Source organism: Lontra canadensis, unplaced genomic scaffold, assembly GCF_010015895.1.
Source record: "Lontra canadensis isolate GAN:19392208 unplaced genomic scaffold, GSC_riverotter_1.0 scaffold53, whole genome shotgun sequence".
Taxonomy (NCBI): Eukaryota; Metazoa; Chordata; class Mammalia; order Carnivora; family Mustelidae; genus Lontra; species Lontra canadensis.
The window spans coordinates 9537263-9556130 of record NW_022631047.1 but is presented as its reverse complement, the minus strand read 5'-3'; the positions used below and the strand labels follow the sequence as shown (position 1 = coordinate 9556130).

General features: G+C 46.4%; 1 protein-coding gene across 5 annotated transcripts; it reads left to right on the top strand.

The window, feature by feature from the left end:
* Nucleotides 1-2278: 2278 nt before the first annotated feature.
* Nucleotides 2279-17211, top strand: COPS7A (COP9 signalosome subunit 7A). 5 transcript variants are annotated; one of them, XM_032874734.1, is made up of 9 exons: nucleotides 2280-2438; nucleotides 2891-3095; nucleotides 4793-4868; nucleotides 5102-5190; nucleotides 7149-7351; nucleotides 8021-8126; nucleotides 8298-8449; nucleotides 17005-17086; nucleotides 17170-17199. In XM_032874734.1, the coding sequence occupies exons 2-9, from the start codon at nucleotides 2934-2936 to the stop codon at nucleotides 17182-17184; spliced, it is 885 nt and encodes a 294-aa protein (XP_032730625.1). In that variant the 5' UTR covers nucleotides 2280-2438; nucleotides 2891-2933; the 3' UTR covers nucleotides 17185-17199. The 5 variants fall into 5 exon arrangements, with proteins under 5 accessions (XP_032730624.1, XP_032730623.1, XP_032730625.1 ...); XM_032874733.1 differs by having other exon boundaries at nucleotides 2279-2411; nucleotides 17005-17211; XM_032874732.1 differs by having other exon boundaries at nucleotides 2279-2524; nucleotides 17005-17211.
* Nucleotides 17212-18868: the final 1657 nt, after the last annotated feature.

The following is an 18868-nucleotide window of genomic DNA, read 5'->3' as shown; positions in this document are numbered from 1 at the left end:
TACTCTGGGGTGTCTGGGTGGCTCAGTAGGTCAAGCGTCTGCCTTTGGCTCAGGTTATGATCCCAGGGTCTTGGGATCAAGCCCCACATCCGGCTCCTTGCTCAGTGGGGACCCTGCTTCTCCCTCTTGCTTGTGCTCTCTCCCTCAATCTCTCTGATAAATAAAATTTTAAAAAAATGAAACATATTCTTACCATATGATCCAGCAACCATGCTCCTTGATGTTTACCCAAAGGAGTAGAAAATTTTGTCTACCCAAAACCCTGCACATGAATGTTTATAGCACCTTTATCCATAATTGCCAAAATTTGGAAGCAACCAAGATGTCCTTCAGTAAGTAAATAAATAAATAAACTGTGGTATATCCAGACAATGGAAGACTAATGGTGCCAAAAAGAAATGAGCTATTAAGCCATGAAAAGACAAGAAGGGGTCTTAAAGTGCAAAAAGTCAATATAAGAAGGCCGCATACAGTATGATTTCCACTCTATGACATTCTGGAAAAGGCAAAACTGTGGAGACAATGGAAAAAAGATCAGTACTTGCAGGGGGGTCAGGGGTGGGGAAAGATGAACAGGTAGGGCACAGAGAATTTTTGGGGCAGTGAAAATACTCTGTATGACATTACACTGATGGATAGATGTCATTATACATTATCCAAGCCCACTGAATGTACACCACCAACACTGAACCCTTAGATAAACTATGGACTTCAGGTGATTATGATGTGGTCAATACAGGTTCAACTTTGGTTAAAAAAAAAAGTACCATTCTGGTAAGTGATGATGTTGATGGGAAGGTTGTGTATGTGTAGGAGCAGGAAGTATTATGAGAACTATTTGTACTTTGCTGCCAATATTATTGTAAACCTAAAACTTATCTTAAAAAAAATAGTTTTAAAGTTGAACAGATAAAGACATAGCGCATAATAGAACATACGTGGGCTCCTGTTCTTTCCTCATATTTTCTTTTTCCTTCCCTCTTTAAATTGATAAGATTGTACTCATTGATTCTTTGGTTCTTTCAAACTTCAGGTGTTTTATTACGTTTTTGATTCCTTCTCTTCACATTTGTGTCATCTCTTCCATTCTTCTTTACTTTTTCCTCTGCCTCTTCCACTTCTTTTTCTCCTTCTCCCCCACCCATCTCCTTTCTCTGTTTCTGCTTCTCATTTGCTACCATAAACAAAGCCATGTGTACCACAAACTTTGAGTTTAAAGTCCCTTCCACTCCAGCAGTCTATCAGTCCTCTAAAATATTCTCCTCATTTATGTTCTCTTTTTTTTCCTTTCTCCTCTTTCCATTGTTTTTTGAATTACTTAACTTCCCTGGACCTCAGTTTTTCCGTGTGGAAAACAGAAACAATAATAGACTGTTAAGAGCATCAAAGGAATTAAATAAATTTCTTCCTTCAGAACCCAACATTCTAGAAATGTTAGTTTATTATTTTCCCTAAGGTATCATGGTAACGTTGAAAGATGGCTTTGGGCTTGAAGAGATCTGAGTTCCAGGCAAATCTCTAAATTTTTATAAGCATCAATTTCCTCATCGGTAAAGTGAAAATAAGATGCCTTCCTTATACCTAGGGTTTTTTCGTCTCCCAGGAATTAAAAGACTCAATGCACAGGAAAGCCTCACTCTACAAGTACAGGCCGTCATCATAAACCGTTCCTGAAGTCACACTGAGGATGCTGTATAGTTATGAGGAATCAGTAGGATACAATTTTAAAAGATGCCTGACCAATAGGAAGCACTTAACACGTGTTACTTATTATGACTTCCTTTACTTTTTCCACTTCTTCCCTCTTGCTCCTCAAAAAAAAAAAAAAATAAAAATAAAAATAAAAATAAAAAAGGTTAAACTAGGCAGGGGACCCCTGCTGCTAAACTTCTATTATTGCTTGTTGTCTCCTTCCTAGCTCTCATTTCCCTCCCTCCCTTTTTTCCTCCTCCCTCTCTTTCCCATTACAATTTTCCTGTCGCCCCATGCTCCCTGTGCAGCCCATATCTCCAGATTCCTGGCAGCTTTGAGCCGACACATAACCACCCGGTACCTGCGGAGACCCGGGGACGCCCATCTGCATTTACCTTCCAGCGCTCATCTGACAATAAATTTTTATTAAAACAGAAGGGGGGGGGGGGGGGGGGAAGGCTCCCGTCATTCTTCCTCAACAACCAATCAGAGAGTAGAATGACTGGCGCTCTCAGGAGCTTCAGCGGTCGGGAGGGCGGGGGAGGGGCATGGCCCTCCCGAAACCGGCCTCGTAAGAGCGGAAGTACGACGCGGGAGCCAGCCATAGAGTTTAGTGGCCAGAGCGACTCTGCAGGGAGGTGGCAGGAAAGGCTCGGAACAGCTGCCGGAGGTGACGGAGCTCCGGCCCCGCCCGGTGTGCTGGAAGACGAACCTTCCAGGTAGCGGCCCGCAGAGTCTGACCCAGGGTACGACGGGGCAGTCGCCGTGAGCCCACGGTCCCTGGGCGGCCTCTTTAAGGGAGGGGGCGGAGCCACGTGGAAGGATCTGGCGGGTGAGGTCACGTGATTGAGGGCACTTGCGGGGCACCGTGGAAATTTGAGGGAGCGTTGTCGGGGTGGACACCATGTGACACCCCTTATCCCACTACATCCTGTGCCGTGGGGTTCAATGGGGTGCACGTGGTGGGGCTTGGGATCAGGCCCGAGGATGGGGGAGGGGGCGTGGCAACCCTGTCTCAGCCAGGCTTCCATCAAAGTGGCCGATTTTAGGATTTCTAGATCCGAGTTTTAGACTGCTCCGTCTCTCATCCCCCATTTGCAGAAGTGACTCAGTGTCTCTGCAATCCAGCCCCGGCTCCTGTGCTTCCAGCCCTCCCAGTGTTCAGGGGCCTCCAGCTTCACATTCTCTTTCCTTGCAGCTCCAGATATCCTGAGCCCAGGTACCCCCAGCTCAGTGCAGCCATGAGTGCCGAGGTGAAGGTGACAGGGCAGAACCAGGAACAATTTCTGCTCCTGGCCAAGTCAGCCAAGGGGGCAGCGCTGGCCACACTCATCCACCAGGTGCTGGAGGCTCCTGGTGTCTACGTGTTTGGGGAACTGCTGGATATGCCTAATGTTAGAGAGGTGGGTTCCTGGCCTGGAAAGCCCTCAGGGAAGCTTGGGGCTAAGTTTGAACTTGAGAATGGGTGGGCCGGGCTCATTTGCAACTCCATAACCATTCAGTTGAACAAGAATATGATGATGATTAATTAGCAGCTGGCAAAAATAAGTGGGCAAGTAAACCTCTTACTTTCCTTTGATAATGATGAATCTGTAAAACGCACTAATTTTCATTTTTAAGCAAAAGAGCACGTGATTCAGAAAAGGAGACCTGATTTCAGCCTGTATCCGCCCATGTAGTAGCTCTCAATAAGACCATGTCTCCTTGATCAGGTCATTTTTCCTTTAGGACCTCTGTTTCTCTGTTTTCCCTTTAGCATTGGAGCTGATACTGCCCTTCACTGTCAATTACAGAAATCAGGTCAGATTATGGGAAGTTTAAAGTCCAATACAAATGAAAGGCAATAAACATGAAATTGGCATACCCTCCTTTCCCGCTTTGTACCCTTTGTTAATTCCCTTAAGTTAGAGATGCCTCTAAAAGTGTTAGAAGGTCTTTTCCCTGAAAGACATGTGGCAAGATGCTAGGAACACAGCAGAGAGAACTGTTCACATAGAAGTGGCAGAGTGAACAGTTTAACGTATAGAGTGGGTGGGTCACCAAGATGTATGACCTCACCCCACGTCCTGAGATGCTAGAGCATTGGTATGTAGGCAGACTATATTAGGTTTTTGAGGGCCAATGATTGACTGAGTTGATGGATTTTGCCTTTGGGGATCACTCTGGGGTATATGGAGAATACTCTAGCTGCCTGCTTTCCTCTGCAGTGGAACTAAAGAGGGTCCATTAAGGTGAACAAAAAGAAGCATTTATTGGGCGCTTGTTTATCTCTCTGCTACTCACCTGGGAATTCCAAAAAAGTACAAGACACAGTGCCTATGACCCTTCTAAAACTTATATTCCAGTTGCAGAGATAAGATGAATGGATATGGACATGTAAATTACTTATTTAGCAAGTATTTGTTGAGAGCCGAATACATGCCTAGTTCTGCTAGACGTAGGTGGGTGGGATACCAGGGCCTGGGTCTGTAATCTTATTGGAAAAAAAGATATTCTTGGGTAACAACCTAAGGGTTTGATCGATTAAGTGCCAGAATGAGTGATCAGTGATAGGAGATGAGTGAGTGAGCTGGCCTGGATGATGAAGCCGCTTGGGTGCTAGAAGTCTGACACAGAGGCCACAAATTCCAGTGCCTGCTGAGGCCATGCAGCTGTCAGAGATGAATGAGGCTAACACAGGAGTCTTTGGTGACTTGGCAAGAACAGCAAGCAGACTGCCTGATGATATGCAGATTCAGAAATACTAAACACACTCAAAGGACCAAAATACAATTTGCAGTGTCTGGGTGTGCACGTGCCCACACACACTACTGAACACTCTGTGTTCAATTCTGAATTTAAGAATGAAGACATATGGAGGAAGAGGGTATGGTGGATTTCTGGGGGAAGGGAGGCAGGGTGGTGCAAATAAGGGCCTAGAGGTGGAAATGAGGCCTTCCAATGGCGAGAGTGATCAGAGAGGCAGAGAAGTCCTTTTGGTGAGCTGGAAGAGCCAGTGGGAGAGGGGAAAGATACGGCCAGAAAGTGGAATTCAAAACAAGTGAGGCTGGGAAACTGGAGAGAGGCCCATCCTGTCACCTCTTCCTTCATGTTCCTGCAGCTGGCCGAGAGTGACTTCGCTTCCACATTCCGGCTGCTCACAGTGTTTGCTTACGGGACATATGCTGATTACTTAGGTAACCAGAGGGTTGGAGCTCTGGAGTAGTGGAGGTGGGAGAAGGGCAATTTTTGGAAGGACTAGAAGAAATTCCTGGGAAACCCTTCTACGGTACACAGGGTCAGAGTTAAGACCTGAATTGGCATGGAAAACTGGGGGAAAAAAAAAAAAGATGAAGAAGCAAGGGAAGGAGGCTAGGGCTTCCCACAAAAGTGTAATCAGGATTTCCTATGCTTTGTCTTTTCTTCCTAGCTGAAGCCCGGAATCTTCCCCCACTCACAGAGGCTCAGAAGAATAAGCTTCGGCACCTATCAGTTGTCACCCTGGCTGCCAAAGTCAAGGTGAGTGACTGTCTCTCTCCATACATTACCCCCCACCCCAAGCCTTCCGGGTCCTGAACCAAAGGGGAATGTCCCTTCGAAGGGCCTGTCTGAAGGGAATTTGCATTCAGACAGCCTTTGCCCACACTGTCGCTCTTCTGCCTTCCCTAAACCCTGCGTCCCTCCAAGGCCTGTATCTGAGCTGCACTTCCTGCAGCAGCCTTTTGGGCTGAATAGTATTCTCTTCGCTTTCTGTTTTGTTTTTGTTTTTCATTCAACACTTTTTGCATTTTGGGTCAAAATAGCAACCAGAGTGCCATTCGCTTGTTAATGCGATCACCTTCCTCCTCACTATAGAAAGTCCCACACAGGGGTGTCTGAGTGGCTCAGTCAGTTAAGTGTCTGCCTTTGGCTTAGGTCATGGTCCTGGGATCAAGCCCCATTCCGGGATCCCTGCTCAGTGTGGAGTCTGCTTCTCCCTCTCCCTCTCCACACCGCCCTCCCCCACGAGCTGTGCTCACTCACACTAGCATGTGCAGGCTCTCTCTCTCTCTCTCAATTAGATAGAAATAAAAAAACAAAAACAAAAAAGCAAAACAAAACAAAACAAAAACAACAAACAAACAAACAAAAAAGAAAGTTCCACACAAACAGCCTCAGCTTTCAGATGTGGGGACAAGGCTCTCTCTTCTGGTGAAGTGCCAGGCTTCTGTTTGCCAGTCAGAAGTGCATAACCCAGACATATCTCTGTAGTTCCAGTTGGGTTCAGTTTCTTATTAAATATCCCTCTCCCACCCACCTACATTTTCTCAGCTGTTCCTTGACTTTCCTGTGGTCCCCATGATTTGACCTAAACCAGGCTCTCTGTCGTGAGGTGCCTCTGTGGAAGGAAGTGGGGTATGAATGGTTAAGTAACTCAGACCCCACCCCCACCCCGTGCTCTTGTTACATCAGGCTTATCTGGACCAAGGTCTGTGCTGTCCTGAGCTGTGGCCAGAGGACTGATGCCCAGGCAGATGTCACTTTCTTCCTCTGTAGGGTGGGAGGTGAAGGGTGGTAGGGGAACGTAAATCTTAAATCTTATTTGCCATCGTGCTTCTCGGGAGGTTATTTTTCGGGGGATGGTACTTTAACTTAATTTGCCTTAGGCCCAGCCTTTTAGAGGAATTTTTTTAAAAAATTATTAGTATTTTTTAAGATTTTATTGATTTATTTGACAGAGAGAAATACAGTGAGAGAGGGAACACGAGCAGGGGGAGTGGGAGAGGGAGAAGCAGGCTTCCCACTGTGCCGGGAACCCGATGGTGAGGCCTGATCCCAGGACTCTGGGATCATGACCTGAGCCCAAGGCAGAAGCTTAATGAGTGAGCCACCCAGGCGCCCCTAGAGGAAATCTTTTAGGAGTCGGGGTGGAGGGTGCTTGGGTGGTTCAGTCCTTAAGCTCCTGCCTTCGGCTCAGGTCATGATTCCAGGGTCCTAGGATCAGGCCCCACCATCGGGTTCCCGGCATGGTGGGAAGCCTGCTTCTCCCTCTCCCACTCCCCTGCTTATGTACCCTCTCTTGCTGTGTCTCTCTCTCTCTCTGTGTCAAATAAATAAAATCTTTATTTTATTTTATTTTATTTTATTAAAGATTTTATTATTTATTTGACAGAGAGAGAGAGAGATCACAAGTAGGCAGAGTGGCAGGCAGAGAGAGGGGGAAGCAGGCTCCCCGCCAAGCAGACAGCCCGATGTGGGGCTTGATCCCAGGACCCTGAGATCATGACCTGACCTGAAGGCAGAGGCCCAACCCACTGGGCCACCCAGGCGCCCCTAAATAAAATCTTTAAAAGAAAAAAAAGGAATAGGAATAGAGCCTAGGCAGGGGAGCTGAGGTGGGGACGGGGTGGGGGTGGGGGGGATGGAGAGAAGACTCTTGAAAGCCCTACTCTGCTGGAGAGCCTCACAAATCCCAGCCCAACCTCCCTGCGCCCCAGTGTATCCCATATGCAGTGTTGCTGGAGGCCCTCGCCCTGCGTAACGTGCGGCAGCTGGAAGACCTTGTCATCGAGGCAGTGTATGCCGACGTGCTCCGCGGCTCCCTGGACCAGCGCAACCAGCGACTGGAGGTTGACTACAGCATTGGGCGGGACATCCAGCGCCAGGACCTTAGTGCCATTGCTCGAACCCTGCAGGAGTGGTGAGACTCCTGTCTTGGCCCTGTTCCTTCTCCTCTCCCTCCGGGAAAGGGGGAGGTGCTTTGAGGGGTTGGGGAGGGCTGGGCTGGGCTGCAGAGGTAGAGTCCCAGAGGATGAAGGGAGAGGCCCTCATTCCTCCAGAAGCTTCTGAGGGCAGGAGGGAGCAGAGGAGGGCCTGCAGGGCAAGAGGCTGGAAGCAGTGTCCTTGGCATAGTCATTGTGGGGAGCGGGGAGCAGTACTCTTGAGAGGCTCCTCAGTGGGGTGTTGGATCCTCACTTGTCTTAAGCTGGATTCATCCCATCGGTCTGTAAGCAGCATGTCTTGGGCCCTGGGTCTCTTCTGCTTCCGTGTTTCTCTTTGTGTTCTTGTCTAACTTCAATATACCTTTTTTTTCCTTCTCTCCAGCATCTACCCAGTGTTGTTTTCGGTTCCTCCTCTCACATGTTGTTCGTTACTCCAGGCACTTCCCATACCTGACTTAGGCTGCCCCCCCCGCCCCCCCAGGTGTCTTTGTGGCTCCTGGGACTATTGTTGCACGTAGTTTCCAGGTGCCCTGGCGAGGGTCCCTAACTCAGACAAGGTGTTTGCATGCAGGGTGTTCTGAGTCTGTCTGTCGTGAGTGTGCGATCCCAGCCTCCTGCTGACGCGTCTCCGCTCCTGATCCTCGCAGGTGTGTGGGCTGTGAGGTGGTGCTGTCAGGCATCGAGGAGCAGGTGAGCCGCGCCAACCAGCACAAGGAGCAGCAGCTGGGCCTGAAGCAGCAGATCGAGAGTGAGGTGAGCGGGTGAGGCATCTGGACGGACCCGAGCTCCCGAGCTCACGCAGCCGGGGCCAGTTGTCCCATGTGGAGGGGTCAGGATCGTGGCTGTAGCAAACAGACAAGGTCGGCAGGGCCTGTCGGATTCTGGGACTTCCCTTATTGTCCCCCATTTCTTTCATCCGGGTAGGTGGCCAACCTTAAAAAAACCATTAAAGTTACAACAGCAGCAGCCGCCGCAGCTACATCTCAGGACCCTGAGCAGCACCTGACTGAGCTGAGGGAACCCGCCCCTGGCACCAACCAGCGCCAGCCCAGCAAGAAAGCCTCAAAGGGCAAGGGGTGAGCCAATGTGGCAGGAGCCGCTTGCTTCCGGGGTGTCCTGCTTTCACATCAGAGACCCGGGTGTCCTCACCCCTTTTAGTGTTTGCATAGGAGTAGACGTGGGGGGAGGCCACAGGGGTGAGGGGAATTCCCTGCAGCCTCTCTCTCTCTCTTCCTCTTGCCAGACTCCGAGGGAGCGCCAAGATTTGGTCCAAGTCGAACTGAAGGGACTGTCGTTTCTTCTCTGGGGATGCGGGGTCCTAGCTGCCTGCCTGTCCTTTAGGAGTCCTCGGCCTCCCTGTGCCCCTGGCCAGCTGATAACCCTAGGTTCATGACCCTTAACCTCCCTCTTCTCTCCCTGACCCCCAAGCATAGATCACACCTTCTCTAGGGAGGAGGCAAGTACAAGTCATGTTTTTATTGGTACTTTTGCTTTATGTGACTTTATTATGTGTCCCATTGTCTCCCTCCCCCTCCCTGCCATGCTCTCTCCCTGTTTCTTTAAAATGGGGGTGGGGGGGCAGCATCTATCCCTATTTGTTATCTGTCATGGAGTAGGTGGGGCTGCTACTTCTCCAGCATAACCCACACGTGTTTCTTCTCGCACCGCCCCATCCTCGCATGCCTAATCCCCGGGTTGTACTCCTTACCGCCCCCCACCTGTCTGGGCAGCATCCGAAGAGCCATAGGGCTTCTGCCTTTATTCCCACCCGGAGAATCCTGGGAGCCAGTCTGCCATTCTCGGAGTCACTGGACACTTTCATCCTAGAATCCTGTCACACTATAGTTGTTTCCTTTCCTCTCTCCTCCCCTTGGGTCCTGGGAATGCTGCTGCTTCAATGACCCCAGAGCCAAAGAAGGGCACCCATCTCTTGACATGTTGAGAGATGGCTCTTTCTTAGCCCTGGCTATCTTGGAAAGCCTGATGGCAATCCTGGAAGGATTTATACTCCTTTTGTGAGTTTGGTGGGGAAGGGAAGGGGATATAGATTGTATTAAAAAAAAAAAAGTATATATATACATATATCTATATATAACATGGAACAGAAATAAATCTATGAGAAGTCTATCTACAAACATGCCCGGAAATGGGTATCTTCTGTCTTTGATATGTGCAGATGGGAAGAAGGCTCATTGTCTGTCCACTCTAAAGCAAAGTGCTGGAAAGAGAAGAGAACCGGGTACTGGGTGCCGGGTTCTGGCCTAGGAGCCAGGAGACCTAGATCTTGAGTCATGTGACTTGGGACAGATTGCTCCTTCACTCACTCAGAAGCAGCGGATACTTGGCTGAGCACCAACATGTGTAAAGCACTAGATGTGCAAAATGGCCGTTGCTGGCCCTCTTGGAGCTGGGCTGCAGCCTGTTACCTTCCTTCCTGAAGAATTATAAGAGAGAAGAGTTGATAACCTTCAGGTTTTGCATCAGAACCACACAGGACTCTGAGATCTGCAGAAAGCAGCAGCAGGCTCCCGTCCACCGTCCAAGGCAGAGCTTCCCGTCCTGGGACGATTGGTCTCCTTGGTCTAGTGCACTACTGTGCACTCTTTTTAGAATTGCGAAGCTCGGGGCGCCTGGGTGGCTTAGTGGGTTAAGCCTCTGCCTTCGGCTCAGGTCATGATCTCAGGGTCCTGGGATCGAGTCCCACATCAGGCTCTCTGCTCAGCAGGGAGCCTGCTTCCCTCTCTCTCTCTGCCTGCCTCTCTGCCTACTTGTGATCTCTCTCTGTGTGTCAAATAAATAAATAAAGAGCAAACATTTGTGAGGGGAAAAAAAAAAAAGAATTGTGAAGCTCTAATGTGAGGGACAGTTGGCCGCCCCCCGACCCCCACATGCCCATGAGGCAGTTGCCTCCTGAGGGTCCCAGTGTTGACTGAGCTGCTCTCCAGAGATTGTGTTTTTCTCTAGGTGGACATCTGGCACAGACCACTCTGCAGGCGCTAAAGGTTTCAGTCACAGAACTAGAAAGTGGGGTGGGATCCTGAGGTTTTGATTAAAAGTGGGCTGGGCAGGCTTACTGGGCCAACTGGGAGTTGACACTTCTGGCTTCTTGGTTTGGCTTTGCCCTCGACGAGCTTTTTGAGCCTGCTTTGTCTTGGTTCTCAGTCTCTACCTCTGCAATAATCCCCTTCTTCCTCCCATACCCTTCAATGTGTAGAGGTTGCTAATTCCTGACACTTTGAACCTGTTCCCCCCACTTCCTTCCCCAACTTTTTGCTTGAACTTAGTATCTTGTTTTCTTAGAAGCTAGTTCCAGCAAGTGTCTCCATAACTTCTCTCAGCTCTCTAGTTCCTGCTTTCAGTGGATGGCTCCAGAGTCTAAGTGTGGGCTGAGCTGGGACTGCCTGGCTTAACACCCAAAGCAGGAGAGGGACCATTCACATGGCCCCAAGGACACGCAAAGTCAGTCTGTCTTTGACTTAGAGGGATGGGGTCTTGGCTACCAAGGCATGAAGAAGGGGGAGCAGATTATTTTGGTGCTCAGTTTTTGACCATGAAACTTGGTTCAGGATTTAGAGATTCCATGTACAAGCAAGCTCAGGGCGCCAGAATATTTCCAACCAAGAATCTTAACCACCATGGGCACACTATCACACACTGATCCCCTGGGGTACAGCAGTCTTAAGTGGTCTTATGACTGGACCGCTGTGGGAAGAGGAAGAGGAAGAAGACTTGCCTTTATGAGAATTCAGAGTTCATGCCCATGAAACCGGTGACACTTAAAAGACTATGCCAAAGTGTCTGAAGCTAAAATCAGCGACTGGACTGGTGTAAGTCTTCATGCACAACAAGAGCAAAGACCATGTCTACAGTAAGTATTCATGAAATCCCGTTGAAGAGAGTTTGGGAATTCTCTGTTTAGATGTGTTTTCCAACAAGAATGAATAGAAGGGAGCTTTGGGCAGTCCAGGCAATGTATTAGTTATCCAATATGGTATAACAAATTACCCTAAAATTTAGTGGCTTAAAAATACACATTTGGGGTGCCTGGGTGGCTCAGTAGGTTAAGCCTCTGCCTTCCACTCAGGTCATGATCTCAGGGTCCTGGGATCGAGCCCCACATCGGGTTCTCTGCTCAGCAGGGAGCCTGCTTCCTCCCCTCTCTCTCTGCCTGCCTCTCTGCCTACTTGTGATCTCTGTCAAATAAATAAAATCTTTAAAAATCATTTATAAAAAACATTTACTATCTCATTTTCTGTGGTTCAGGAATGTGGGCACACTGTTTTCTGCCTCAGGGTCTCTCACAAGGCTGCAATCAAAGAGTTAGCTGAAGCCATGTCATCTCAAGGTTCCAAGGGGAAGGATCTTCCATCCACACCCAGTGTGTCAGCAGGATTCACTAACTCATAGGTGGCTGGACTGAGGAACTTGTTTCTGGGCTGGCTGTTGGTCAGAGGCAGCCCAGGTAGCCCCCTCTATCAGAGCAAGAACCAGAGACACCACATCAGAAAAGCAGAATCAGTCTTGTAACCTAATCGTGGAAGAGGTATCTCGTCACTCTTAACCAGTCACCAGGTGGAGCCTAGTGACTGTCAGAAGGCAGGGATCGTTGGAAGCCATGTTGGAAGTTGCCTACCACAGACACTGTTTCTGTGGGCCACCAGCATCAGAAGCATCAGGGGAGCTTTTGAAAATGCATATTCCTGGATCCCGCTCGCACCCCAGTTCCTACTGAATTAGAATCTCCAGGATGTGGATCAGAAATATGCCTTCACTGTCCTCATTGACTCAGCTCTTAGCTGAGAAGTCCCATTTATATAAGCAGACTTGCCCAGATTAGTGCCAAATTGGATCAGCTGAGAAGGCTTCTACTGTAGGGCCTTGGAGGACAGGTATGGAGACGCAGGGTCACCATCTGGAAGAGAAGGATGTGCAAAGGTGAAACTTTGAGTACAGGACAAGAGAGAGAATTTGTCCTTTGAGGTTCTTAAGTATATGGTTAAGTAATTAAAAGTGTGATAAGTGCTGAGAAGTATAGGGTGACATGAAAGCATTTAGCATTAGGATCTACATCTTACTTGGTAAGTAAGGCTTCTTCAAGCCTTCTTCTACTTTCCAGTGAAAGTAGAAGGCCTAGTGGCAGTTGGCCTGACGAAGGGAAGGAGGATGAGCATTCTGGGTGGGAAGAACAGTGTTGACGAACACCTGGCAGCGTAATATAACCCTAATGTGTGTTATACCTCTTGGCATTGGAGTTCTGGGTGATTTTTGTCTTTGTGCCTATTTCTGTTGTCCAATCTTTTTATGATCGTTTAAGACTAATATTAAGTGCTTCCTGCAGTCAAACATGATGCTAAGTGCTTTGCATATATAAACTCATTTAATCCAAGCAGCAGCCTTGTGAAGTTGATACCACTATTATCCTCCTCTGAAGATGACAGAAGAGGTACAGGGAGGTTATGTAACTTGCTCAGGACCACACAGATGATAAATGGAGTAGGCACACCTGGTGTAAGTGCACCCCTCCCCCCCATCACTCCCAGTGCTCCCGGACGGACTGCATGGGACAACTCTCTGAGATAGCAGAGAAGTAGATGGTAGCAGGGAGGAAGAAACTGGAATTTGAAGTTCCGTGAAACCAGTGGTGAGTTTGCCATCGCCCCCCACCCCCGCCCACCCCATTATTGCCCAGAGTGGACTCAGAGGTGGCCCAAACCCAGCAATGTACATCAGGTCTGAACTGAAAGAGTTCCTCTTGGAGCCATCTACTTATTGCAGGTCTGAGGAGCCAGAAAGGGACTCCTAAGGGTCAGAGAGTAGGGGAATCTCCAGTTTTTTTTCCTTCTCTCCCACCTCTAGCTCCAGGCAGCACCATGGTAGTGTGGCTATAGCTGCATAATGGGGCACAGTGGCTGGGCAGGCACTGAAACCTGAGGGAGGGGAATTCCTCTAGCACAGGTGCTGTGGTCTCAAGAGCGTTGAGGCAAATCGCTCTGCTTTTTTCTTTCTTTCTTTTCTGGATGCTTAGCCCAGACACAAAGTGGGAAATGCGCAGCAGAGTAGAGAAACTAAAGCCCCGCCCCCCACACCTTTTTTTGGCCAGAGGATCAAGAAAGGAAGACCCGGAGAATGAAAGTATCAGGGAGATCAGAGAGAGGAGAGAAATCGAGAATCCCATAGAGTTGTGTGTGAATTCTTGGGCTCACCTCAAATCTGCACAAGCATGGACCCGACCTTAAACATCTTACCAAAGCTTTACTAATTGAGCTACAGGGTGGACCACTGTCCGGGTCTCACTGACCACTGGGTGGCACACATCCGGGACTGATGTGGATAGCCCCACAAACTGAAAATTAAACTGACGTTGGAACCACAATGCAAAGAAGACAGGTTGCTGCAGGAACAAAACCTCATCAATCACCTGCTAAAACAAACATTCCTGTTAGCGTTTTAATAAGATCCAGAGTCTCCACCAATATTCAAAATACCCAGGATACAATCTAAAATTGCCCAGCTGATACAAAAAACTCTCTAGGGAAAAGACAAGCACCCCCAACATGACAAATGTTGGAATTTAAAGCAAAGACTTCAAAGCAGTTAGTATAAACATACTGGAAGAAGAAAGGGAGAATGCTTTCGAAACAAATGGTAAGGTAGAAAGTATAAGCAAAGAAATAGAAGACCTAAGGAATAGTCAAATGGAAATTTTAGAACTGAAAAGTAGGAGTAAAATAAAATATTCACTGGATAGCAGACTGGAGACTATAGAGGAGTGACTTTGAAGATAGTCAATATCAATTATGCAATCTAAACAAAAAAGATAAAAGAAAACAGGATCTCAGGGACCTGTGGAACAAGACCAAAAGATCTAACATTTGTGTCAACAGAGTCCCAGAAGGTGAGGGAAAAAAGTATGAAATAGAAAAATTACTGGAAGTAATCATGGTTAAAATGGTCCCAGGTTTGGCAAAAGACATACACAGATTCAAGAAGCCTGGTGAAGAGCAAACAGAATATACTCAAGTCTGTGACCAGACATCGTAATCAAGTTGCTGAAAATAAAAGACATAGAAAAATATCCATAGAACATCTAGAGAAGAATAACCAATTTCACATAAGAGAACAATGACTCAGATTACTGCAAATTCCTCATCAAAACTAGGAAGCTGGAGGAACTAGAATCACACTTAAAGTGCTGAAAGAGGGACACCTGGGTGGCTCAGTTTTTTAAACTGCTGCCTTTGGCTCAGGTCCTGATCTCAGAGTTCTGGGATCGAGCCGCATATCCGGCTCCTGGCTCAGCAGGGAGTCTGCTTCTCCCTCCCACTCTGCCTGCTGCTCTCCCTGCTTGTACTCTCCCTCTCTGTTAAATGAATAAATAAAATCTTAAAAAAAAATAATAAAGTACTGAAAGAAAGGTGTCAATTCAAGATTCTATACCCAATGGGGGCACCTGCGTGGTTCAGCCAGTTGAGCATCTGCCTTCAACTCAGGTCATGATCTTGGAGTCCTGGGATCAAGTCCCGCGTCGAGCTCCCTGCCCAGCAGGGAACTGCCCCTCCCCCTGCTTGTGTGAGATCTTCTCTCAAGTAAATAAAATCTTAAAAAAAAATTCTATGTCCAATGAAAATGTCTCTCAGAAGTTAATGTAAAATAAAGACATTCTTCTGTGAAGGAAAGTATAACAATTTGTCAGTAGCAGGACCACTCTAAATGAAAGGTTACGGGGGTGCCTGGGTGGCTCAACTCTTTTTTTTTTAAATATTGAATATTTATTATTATTTTTAAATTTTTTTATTTGTTTATGAACATATAATGTATTATTAGCCCCGGGGATACAGGTCTGTGAATTGCCAGGTTTACACACTTCACAGCACTCACCATAGCACATACCCTCCCCAATGTCCAACTCCACCACCCTGTCCCTACCCACCTCCCCCTGGCCACCCTCAGTTTGTTTTGTGACATTAAGAATCTCTTATGGTTTGTCTCCCTCCCGATCTTCCCATCTTGTTTCATTTATTCTTTTCCTACCCTCCAAACCCCTCATGTTGCATCTCCACTTCCTTATATCAGGGAGATCATATGATAGTTGTCTTTCTTCGATTGACTTATTTCGCTAAGCATAATACCCTCTAGTTCCATCCACGTCGTCAGAAATGGCATGATTTCATTTCTTTTGATGGCTGCATAGTATTCCATTGTATATGTATACCACCTCTTCTTTATCCATTCATCTGTTGATGGACATCTAGGTTCTTTCCATAGCTTGGCTATTGTGGACATTGCTGCTATAAACATTCGGGTACACGTGCCCTTCGGATCACTATGTTCGTATCTTTAGGGTAAATGCCCAGTAGTGCAATTGCTGGGTCATAAGGTAGCTCTATTTTCAACTTTTTGAGGAACCTCCATGCTGTCTTCCAGAGTGGTTGCACCACCTTGCATTCCCACCAAGAGTGTAGGAGGGTTCCTCTTTCTCCGCATCCTCGCCAGCATCTGTCATTTCCTGACTTGTTAATTTTAGCCATTCTGACTGGTGTGAGGTGGTATCTCATTGTGGTTTTGATTTGTATTTCCCTGATTCCGAGTGATGTGGAGCACTTTTTCATGTGTCTGTTGGCCATCTGGATGTCTTCTTTGCAGAAATGTCTGTTCATGTCCTCTGCCCATTTCTTGATTGGATTACTCTTTGGGTGTTGAGTTTGCTAAGCTCTTTATAGATTTTGGATACTAGCCCTTTATCTGATATGTCTTTTGCAAATATCTTCTCCCATTCTGTCAGTTGTCTTTTGGTTTTGTTAACTGTTTCTTTTGCTGTGCAAAAGCTTTTGATCTTAATGAAGTCCCAATAGTTCATTTTTGCCCTTGCTTCCCTTGCCTTTGGCGATGTTCCTAGGAAAAAGTTGCTGTGGCTGAGGTCGAATAGGTTGCTGCCTGTGTTCTCCTCAAGGATTTTGATGGATTCCTTTCTCACACTGAGGTCCTTCATCCATTTTGAATCTATTTTCATGCGTGGTGTAAGGAAATGGCCCAATTTCATTTTTCTGCATGTGGCTGTCCAATTTTTCCAACACCATTTGTTGAAGAGGCTGTCTTTTTTCCATTGGACATTCTTTCCTGCTTTGTCAAAGATTAGTTGACCATAGAGTTGAGGGTCTATTTCTGGGCTCTCTATTCTGTCCCATTGATCTATGTGTCTGTTTTTGTGCCAGTACCATACTGTCTTGATGATGACAGCTTTGTAATAGAGCTTAAAGTCCGGAATTGTGATGCCACCAACTTTGGCTTTCTTTTTCAATATTCCTTTGGCTATTTGAGGTCTTTTCTGGTTCCATATAAATTTTAGGATTATTTGTTTCATTTCTTTGAAAAAAATGGATGGGAATTTGATAGGGATTACATTAAATGTGTAGATTGCTTTAGGTAGCATAGACATTTTCATAATATTTGTAAGTGCCCAACTCTTGATTTTGGCTCAGGTCAAGATCTCAGGGTCAAGCGATGGACCTGCGTGTTGGGCTCCATGCTCAGCAGGAAGTCTGCTTCAGGATTCTCTGTCCCTGTCCCTCTCCCCCTCTCTTTGCTTGCTCGCTCTCTCTCAAATAAGTCAATCTTTTTTAAAAAATAAAAGAAATGCTAAAGAAAGTTCTTCAGACAGAAGAAAAATGGTGACTGAGGAAACAGGACATCAAGAAGGAAGAGAAGCAGATGTGGTAAGTATAGATTGTTCTCTTGTTCTTTAAAATGTCTCTAACAATTGAAAGTAAAAGTTATAAAACTCTGATGGGGTTTTCAGCATTTGCAGATTTAATACCTATGACAACTACAACACAAAGGAGAGACAATAAAGGGGCCTAACATGGTGGTAAAATCTGCATTCAACCTGACGTAGTGAAGTACAGATTCTAAGTGGACTACGGTAAGTGTGGGTTTTATAATCCCTAGAGGAAGGTTAGTAAGCCACACTCCATAGGCCAGAACCAGCCCACCATCTGTTTTTGTAAATAAAATTTTATTGGAACATCTAGTATAATACTGTCTAGCTCCATCCTTGTCACTGCAAATGGCCAGGTTTCATTCCTTTTTATGGCTGAATAATATTCCATTGTGTATCTGTACCACATCGTCTTATCCATTCATCTATCAATGGACATGTGCCCGGATTCCATAGTTCAGCTACTATAAATAATGCTGCTATCAACATATGGGTGCATGTATCCCTTTGAATTAGTGTTTTTGTTTTTTGGGGTAAATACCCAGTAGTGTGATTACTGGATCATAGGGTAGCTCTATTTTTAACTGTTTGAGGAACCTGCATACTGTTTTCCACAGTGGCGGCACCAGTTTACATCACCAGTCGAGTGTTGCAGCAGACATTGTATGACCTACAAAGCCTAACATATTATCCGGCCCTTTACAGAAAAAGCTTGCCATTCCTGCCCCAGGGCTATCACTTAAAAAAAAAAAAAAAAAGATGGGGCGCCTGGGTGGCTCAGGTCATGATCCCAGAGTACTGGGATCCAGCCCCACATAGGCTGCATGCTTGGTGGGAAGCCTGATTTCTCTCCCAGTCCCACTGCTTCTGTTACTTCTCTCGCTGTGTCTTTCTCTGTCAGATAAATAAATACAATCTTTTTTTAAAAAGTAAAAAAAAAGAAAAAGAAAAATTTAGTGAGAAAAAAAAAGGTAGAACACTTTCTATCTAATAATATCCAAATAGGGGCACCTGACTAGCTTCTTGGTTAAGTGTCTGCCTTCAGCTCGGGTCGTGATCTCAGGGTCCTGGGATCAAGCCCTATGTAGGGAGTCTACTTCTCCCTCTCCCTCTGCCCCTCCTCCCTGCTTGTGCAAGCATGCTTTGTCTCTTAAGTAAATAAACAAACAAACAAATAAATAAAATCCAAATAAGCAAAAAAAAATTTAAAAAAGGCTTGAAAGTGGAGGTAGCTGAATTATAAATGGGACCAAACAGGATAATAAAATAATAGAAGTAAATTGAACCATATTCACACTTATATTAAATGTAAGTAGCATAAATACACCAATTAAAAGACAGACTATCAAAATGCACTTTAAAAACCACAAAAGAGGGACGCCTGGGTGGCTCAGTTGGTTAAGCAGCTGCCTTCGGCTCAGGTCATGATCCCAGCATCCTGGGATGGAGTCCCACATCGGGCTCCTTGCTCGGCATGGAGCCTGCTTCTCCCTCTGCCTCTGCCTGCCATTCTGTCTGCCTGTGCTCGCTCTCTCTCCCTCTCTCTGACAAAAAAAACAAAAAAAAAAACAAAAAAAAAAACCCACAAAAGATCCAACTATATGCTATCTTCAAAAAACCCATTTTAAGTATAAAATAGGTGGATTAAAAGTAAAAGAATAGAAAGACATATATCATGAAAACACTAATCAGAAGAAAGCTGTACTGGCTATAGTAAGGCAAATTTACTTCAGAGCAAAGAAAATTACAAGGGGTACAGAAGAACAGTACATAATAATAA

What these genes read in the sequence shown, in the direction of transcription:
- COPS7A (XM_032874733.1), top strand. Translation starts at nt 2,934, where the DNA reads ATGAGTGCCGAGGTGAAGGTGACAGGGCAGAACCAGGAACAATTTCTG. An exon ending in GACATATGCTGATTACTTAG is followed by an intron (nt 4,869 to 5,101) that starts GTAACCAGAGGG and finishes TTTTCTTCCTAG; the next exon opens with CTGAAGCCCGGAATCTTCCC. An exon ending in AGCAGCAGATCGAGAGTGAG is followed by an intron (nt 8,127 to 8,297) that starts GTGAGCGGGTGA and finishes TCATCCGGGTAG; the next exon opens with GTGGCCAACCTTAAAAAAAC.